The sequence below is a fragment of the Lagenorhynchus albirostris genome, chromosome 14 (genome assembly GCF_949774975.1).
Source record: "Lagenorhynchus albirostris chromosome 14, mLagAlb1.1, whole genome shotgun sequence".
NCBI lineage: Eukaryota > Metazoa > Chordata > Mammalia > Artiodactyla > Delphinidae > Lagenorhynchus > Lagenorhynchus albirostris.
Window position 1 is genome coordinate 62,346,941 of NC_083108.1, and position 7,153 is coordinate 62,354,093.

The 7,153-nt window shown below is 59.9% G+C and overlaps 1 protein-coding gene across 1 annotated transcript; it reads left to right on the forward strand.

Annotated features, from left to right (window-relative positions):
- Window positions 1–333: 333 nt before the first annotated feature.
- On the forward strand, window positions 334–6,476 carry MZT2B (mitotic spindle organizing protein 2B). The gene is made up of 3 exons (XM_060121055.1): window positions 334–570; window positions 672–820; window positions 6,229–6,476. The coding sequence occupies exons 1-3, from the start codon at window positions 407–409 to the stop codon at window positions 6,384–6,386; spliced, it is 471 nt and encodes a 156-aa protein (XP_059977038.1). The 5' UTR covers window positions 334–406; the 3' UTR covers window positions 6,387–6,476.
- Window positions 6,477–7,153: the final 677 nt, after the last annotated feature.

Below are 7,153 nucleotides of genomic sequence, written 5' to 3' on the forward strand. Positions count from 1 at the left end.
AGGCCCGCCTCGGAACGCGCGTGCGCAGCGGGGAAATCCGCCGTAAGGAGCGCGCGTGCGCGAAGACGTGTCGGTGCGTTAGGGCTTCGAGGTGCGGCCCCTACCGGGGAGTCGGCGCGGAACACTTACGCTCTGGCCCCGATGGGCATTTATTGAGCGCCCACAGAATGCCCGCGCTGTACTGGGTGCCGCCACCTCGGCTAGCGCGCGGGGAAGCTCCGTCTCCAAGGGCCCGGTCTTACGCACGCCTGCAGCCGCCCGGGCCCGGGTCTGAGCGCCGGATGGCGTGGGCGCTGCGGGGAGAGGGGCGCGCGGCGGGCCGGTAGGGGGCGCGGCGGGCCGGACCGGGCGGGGCCGGGCGGAGCGGGAACCGGACCCAGCGGCGCACACCCTCTGCGGTCCGCAGATGGCGGCGCCGGGCGCGGGACCCGGGCCGGGGCCGCCACCGGGGCTGGAGGCGGCCCTGCAGAAGCTGGCGCTGCGGCGGAAGAAGGTGCTGAGCGCCGAGGAGATGGAGCTGTTCGAGCTGGCGCAGGCGGCGGGCGGCGCCATGGACCCCGACGTGTTCAAGTGAGCGCCCGGCGGAGGCGGGGTCCCGGGGGAGTCGGGGTCCCCGGGGACGGCCGGACCGGGCGAGTAGGGCTCACTGCCGCAGCGTGTGTTCTCGCCAGGATCCTGGTGGACTTGCTGAAGCTAAACGTGGCGCCCCTCGCAGTCTTCCAGATGCTCAAGTCCATGTGCGCCGGGCAGAGGCTGGCGAGCGAGCCCCAGGACCCCGCGGCGGCGCCCCTGCCCACGCCCAGCATGCCTGAGACCCGAGGTCAGAGCCGGGCCTGGGCGGCGGGGAGGGGGACGGGGGCGGAAGGGGAGCAGCGCCTGGCACCGCGCGGGCTTGGCCGTGAGTGCAGGCCTTTCTGTTCCTCTTGTCCCAGGACAGGCTGGGCCCATCCAAGGTCTGGCCCCTTGGGCTCCCGTCCCTAGCTTCGACTTTGCTGCCACCTTTGAGGGTGCACTTCCAGATCGGGAGGACACAGGGTGGGAGACCCAGGCAGGCTAGACTTCGTCTGGGACTTTTGCGACCCCAGTTCCTCCCCATCTCTACTCTGAACGTTTTTATCCCGCAAACATGGGAACAAGGCAGCTTTGGTTCCTGTCCTCATGGCCTGTATAGCCTCTGCGGAAGTCCTCAGGGAGCAGGGCGGGCAGAGGCTTTCCTGCGTGCCCTTGTTGGCACCCCACCCGGCCCAGGTCCTACCCAGGAATCTGGACAGCGAAGCTTCCATCCTTGGGCTGTGAGTGGGCGCAGCCTGGAAGCCATGGCTGGCAGGGTACAGAGGCCCGAGGGGCCTCCTCAGTTTGGAGGGTCATGGCTGGGGGATGAGCAGGTGCTGGTGACCAGGGTGTCATGATGGAGCTCTAATCCGCTTCGGGTGTTACTTCTGCTCCCCATCCCAGAAACCCTCTGAAATGCAGCAGAACCTCCAGGCTGGCTCCTTAGCCAGAAACATCCTGAGAAGGGGCTGACGTTGGGGCGGAGGGCAGCTGGGCCCTGTGGGTGGGTGTGCCTGGGCCCTGGGCGCCCGTGACCCCGTCCTGAGAGGCCCTGGGCACTGGAGTGCAAGCCTCCTCACTGATGCACGCTGTCTGCTCTCTTTGTGTCTCTCTCTGACCTCCAGCAGCCTCCTTTCTCTCTGCCGAGAACTATACCCCCCCCACAAGGCCCTCCTTTTCCTCGGCCCTGCAGCCTGCGGCCTCTCCAGTTCTGCTCCACGGCCCAGCTGCCTCGCACTCGCCTCTTTCTCCGGGGCCCCCCGGTTCCCTCCGGTTCTCTTGCTGCCTGTTCTCTCCTTTTGCAGGTTGCGTTTATTGGTTTATCTCTGGGGGTTGGTACTCTCTCCTGTTTCCGTGGAAACTGCTGTGGCCCCCAGAAAGCCAGAGCAGCTTTGAGCTGCAAGGGCAGGACCCAGTGAGCCATCCCTGCCCTGCAGCTTAGGGACTGAGGGCGTGATTTCACAGCTCCGCTCACTAGAGACAAGTGCAGCGCTCACAGGACAGGCCCACACCCCTTCCCCAAAGGCTAACTCTGCTGGTGAGACTTGCGCTCTGTAGAGCTGCCCCCAGCCCAGAGGAGGACACCCAAGGGGCGGGGAAGGGACAGCGTGGTATGCTGTGGAGAGCAAAGCCTGAGGTGTGACAGGCACCTGGGCCTCTTAGATGCCATCACCCACCTGGACTGGTTGCCTGGAGGATCAGACCATGGGTCCCCTCAACTGCCTGGTTTCTGAGCTGGGGGTGCCTTCCAGGCACTGCCAGGCACGATGAGGCTGGTGTGTTAGAGTGTGAAATGCCATGGGAGCTCTAGCTGCACCCTCCCACGTGCCCCTCCCTGCATCGCCCACCTTGCTGTTCCAGGAGTGCCTGGAGCTTGGACAGGGGGCCTGAGGAGCGTGGGGACTAAAGGAGAGAGATCCCCTCACTGGGGGGTTTTGCCACTCCCTCCCTTGCTCAGTGCCAGGCCTGCTCTCAGTGCTGAGGGCACAGTGGGGCTGCAGGGTGGACACGCTGTCTGTCCAGTGGCTAGACATACCGACAGTGACGGGCGTCCAGTCTCGAAGGACAGCACCGGCCTTGCTGGAGTAGCAGGAGTTAAACAAGCTGGGGGCAGGGCCCTCGCACCAGCTGCAGAGTCCTGTGCACTGCTGCATCCCCTGGGAGGGAGCTGAGCTAGGGTGTGGGGGGAGGGAGGGAGAGGGTGCAGTCAAGGGTGTGTTGGGGTGCGGGGCTGGGAGCACTGCATAGAGGGATGGGAGGTGGGGAGGAAGCCCCGGGCCAGGGACTGGAGAGGCATGGGGCACTGGGCCCCACAGGGTCGTTTCCCCTTGAGTGCTCAGGCCATAGGTCCTGCTGGGCTGGGCGGCCACCAGCCAGGGTACAAGGGCACTGAGGCCCTGGGGAGATGCCCAGTGGAGGTAGAGGGCAGATAAGGGGCCGTGCCAGGAGTACACTGAGGCCGAGAGGCAGAGGCCACCAATGAGACAGATCTCTGAGGCTGCATGTCAAAGCATCTCTCCACACAGATCTCTGGTCACCTGGTTAATGGCAGGATCTGGGTAGAGAAAATAAGGAGCATTGTCACAGAGTAAGCAATGGGGGACCTTGGTGGTCTAGGCTGGTGGTGGGGGTTTGGGAACGTTGGAGCCAGCTGGCCTTAGGTTTCCCTCAGAATCGGAGTGAGATTGACCCAGACCAAGGGCTGGAGCCCCACTCAAGGGCTTTGCTCTCTGGGTTCCTGGCCATCCAGGTGCCCTGTGGGGCCTGTCAGGCTCACCATTTCTGTCCTGAGAGCTCAGGGGGGTTAGGCTTGTCTTCGTAAGGACGTGGAGTTAGGTTCAGTTGTGTGCTGTTGAAGTTTAGGGAAACCACACATTCTATAAAAAGATGTCCCCCCCAGAAAGCATAAGGTGGAGTCTGGTGTGTGGAGCCATGAGGACAGGTACCCGAGCGTTGGCACCAGAAAGGAATGGACACCTCACGGATAACTTTTATACTGATTACCCGCTAAAATGACATACTGGATGTTTGGGTTAATTGAAACATTTAAGTCAATTTCCTGTTTCTTTTACTTTTTAACATGGCTCTTAAAAAAGCTAAAGACCACGCAGGTGGCTCGCAGCCCATCTCTGGGGGCAGCACAGCTGCAGAGCACTCACGCCGAGCTTCTCCCCAACATGGCATCGGGCCGTGTGCCTGGAGGAGTCACAGGCATGTCCATGTAGGGATCACCTCCCCAGAAGTGTGGGCTGAGTTAAGGGTTAAAGCGCACACGTGCAGTCCGTGTTGTGCATTGTTCTGTCTGTATCTGTTCTGGAAGCACCGATCAAGCCCCTGCTGTGTGCTCTGCACACCCCTGGCCGCCCGCTCATCCTGGCCACCAGACCCCGCCAGCTGGCCTTGCAGATAGCAGGGCTGTGGTGTATTCTTTCCCTCTCATTTCTAACCCACCCGTCCCCCCACCCCTCCGCACACAACATGCCTTCAGTGTTGGCTCACAGCCGGTCACTGACATTTGGCCTCAGCAGCCATCTGGTCTGTGACTCCATAAGGGGGTGCGCCCACCACCCAGGAAATAGCACTCTGGGGCTTTCTATAATTCTCGTTCCTGCCCAGCTCTGCGGCAGAGCTCTAAGGGTGGGTGATCAGGGATCCCGGGGGCCACTCCAAAGGTCAATGGCAGAGTGGGTCCTACCGGGTCTGGGTGGTTCTCCAACTTCAGGGCCCCCCCCCGAGTCAAGGGTAGCAATGGGCTGGTGAATTTGGGGCATTTGCTTCATTAGGGGGCATCCAACACTGAGTGGCCACAGCTGGTTTCAGGGGTAGGAGGGTAAACCGGACTGTTTTTAACAGACACCCTTATCTGTCTTTGACCCTTAAGAGGGCTCCACAGGAACCAGGCCTGGGAGCATGTCCCCACCACCCCCACCGCAGCTTGTGGTCACCCTTGGCTCAGCCCCAGTCCTCACTGCATTCCATCGGACCCTAATAACCCTGTCAGGAGGGAGCTGGAGCAGGCCTGACGAGCTCCCAGATGCCCCTTGCTGGGTCCACTGGGCTCTGCAAACCTTCTTGACCTCCACAGCCGCGTGTAAAATGAGGCCTGAGTGGGTCTCCCCACGAATGCCCAAAGCATGTGATTCCTTTAGGGTTCTAAGAATCACACTGAGCTGGATAAATGGGCTATTTTCATCCTTAAAATAGTTTTCTTTGACACCTTCTATGACTCAAAGTTATATTGGTTTCTTACTTCCAGGGTTTATCGGCCTCGTCAGATTTAAAGATGAACATTACTTGCTCTTTTCTAGTTTCCTCTCATCCTTGAGTGTCCAGAGGGGCCCTGGTCATTACACTGAGGGGGAGAGGAAACTCACACATGTGCAAGCAAAAGCAAAGCTGGCTTCAAAGTGAGGCCTGCAGCTGGGACCCGCCCTGCTGCTTGCGGTGGAGCTGCGCCTGAGCTGTGCTTTGGGAGCACCCGGCACCGGGGGCTAAGCCACGGGCTCCACGGACCAGATTTGGCCTGGCTCAGCCTTGGTGGGGAGGGGGAAGCATGGCCTGAGCAGGGCACTGGCACATTGGGAAACCCTGCAGAGTGGTGGGGCCCATGTACTCACAGGGTCAGTCAGTGGGGACCAGAAGATTAGCATTTGTACCAGAGATGAGGGGTGATGTTTTTGCTTCTGTCTCCGGGAGTCACTGGGACAGAGTTGGCCCAGCTTCACCCTACCACATGTTCCTGTCTACTCCATCCGGCACTGGGGAACCCGTTACTACTACACTTCTGTCAAATCGAGTACACATGGGCTCTCGGGGAGAAGCAACGCCAGGAAAACCCAAGCTTTCAGGGTTCCAAGCTGATGCCACTGCAACCCACCCCCCGTGCCAGGCAGCACAGACCTCCTGCTCTCTGAGGAAGAACTTTCCCAGGAAGTGTCTTGAGAAGGGCCATCCTATCCCTGCAGGAGTCCTGGGGAGAAGCTAGGTGTGAGGATTAGAGCACGGACTTGAGTCTCATGCAGGTCCCTCTCCTTGCCCAAGTGACAGCCGGTGAGCAGAAACAACTTAACAAGCCCCTAGGAAACTGTCATGTCTTCTGTCCAAGAGCCCCCGGTTCCCCACTGCAGGCTGTTGGACTAAACCGGGATGGAGGCTGGGGGTCAGAGCTGCGGGCCGAAGGAGAGCCCAGGTTGAGGCAGGCCCAGCGGGGAGGGACTGTGACCCAGGCACGCTTGTCCCCCGGGGTCCTCTCTGTTGCTGATGCCACAGGCACTGGCCCAGGCATGACTGCAGACCTTCCTGGCTGTGGGCAGAAGACAGGCTAAATCTGGCAGGTTACCAGTGGGGGAGCGGCCAGAGCTGTGCTCTGCACCTGAGCGTGACCACCCCATGGACAGGGCGCGTCCTCAGCAGGAGCCCAGTCATAGGACCCAGTGAACCTGAATATTTGTAGAACACTGAGGGGAGAGGGAGGAAAATGTATGAGGAAGAGCTTCCAAGATCCAAATCTAGAAGCCTGACTAACACGCTTTCTGCGTCACCATGTCTGGCGGGGAGGGCAGTTCCTGGGGGTCGACACGCCGAGCTGCCCCTGGCACTGCTCTCGGGACACAGACAATAGGTGTTGCGAGGTGGCCTCTGCCAGGTTGCTAACACCTGTGTTCTGTGTCTGCTCAGGGAGAAACAAAGGCAGCGGTGCCCTTGGCGGAGGCCCGACGCTGCCAGAACGCGGTGTCCGGGAAGGATCCAGCCAGAGGATGCCCCGCCAGCCCAGCGCCACCAGGCTGCCCAAGGTGGGCGGGCCGGGGAAGAGCCCCACGCGGAGCAACACCTGAGCAAGAGGATTTGCACGGGCCCACCGCAGGCCGCCAGCCTCTCAGACAGGCTGCTCCTCCTGTTGGTAATAAACCTCTTTGAAAACCTGAGGGTCTGTTCAAGATGTCTTCTGTTACCTTTTGAATATATTAAGGCACAGAGATTTAGAATTAGTTCTGTGTGCTGGTCCTCGTCATGCTTCAGCTGAACCAACCAAGTGACTTCAACCAGTGACCCCACCTCCCAGACCTCATTTTTGAGCCTGTGAGAAAATGTGCATATTACCAGGTCTTCTGCCTTTTCACTGAGGCCCTCCCAGGGCGCTCAGGTGCAGCAGGGGTTTGAGCACAGAAGGGCTGTGACCTAGAGCTTTTAACCCTCTGTGGGTCATGCATGCCACAGAGAATCCAGTAAAACCCTTTCCCCCAAAATGTCTTGACCTTCCACATTTGCCCCAGTTTTACAGGTTTACATGGACCTCAGGTTTTCAAACTCCAATTCTAAGCTTTTATACCTTAGTCCACTTGTCCCGTCAATAAAGAAGCCTGAAAAATGGCAAATTCAATTGAAAAACCTAACTCAGTTTTCCTAGAACTATTTGTTTTAAAACCTTGGATTGGAAACACTGACTTTTTGCCCTTGGGTCACCTCACACAAGCAGAGGCTCCTTACAGATGTAGGTCCACCCACCCCAGCAGCGCAGCCCAAGCAGCTGGACAGCCGTCCACATGGCCCAGCAGAGGGGTCCTCCCTGCTCCTGTGGACAGATGAGCGTGTTCCAGGTGAG

Bases quoted from the DNA above. Each gene is read 5' to 3' on its own strand.
- MZT2B (XM_060121055.1), top strand. From the start codon at position 407: ATGGCGGCGCCGGGCGCGGGACCCGGGCCGGGGCCGCCACCGGGGCTG. The intron at 571-671 runs GTGAGCGCCCGG...TGTTCTCGCCAG, and splicing joins ATGGACCCCGACGTGTTCAA to GATCCTGGTGGACTTGCTGA. The intron at 821-6,228 runs GTCAGAGCCGGG...GTGTCTGCTCAG, and splicing joins CAGCATGCCTGAGACCCGAG to GGAGAAACAAAGGCAGCGGT.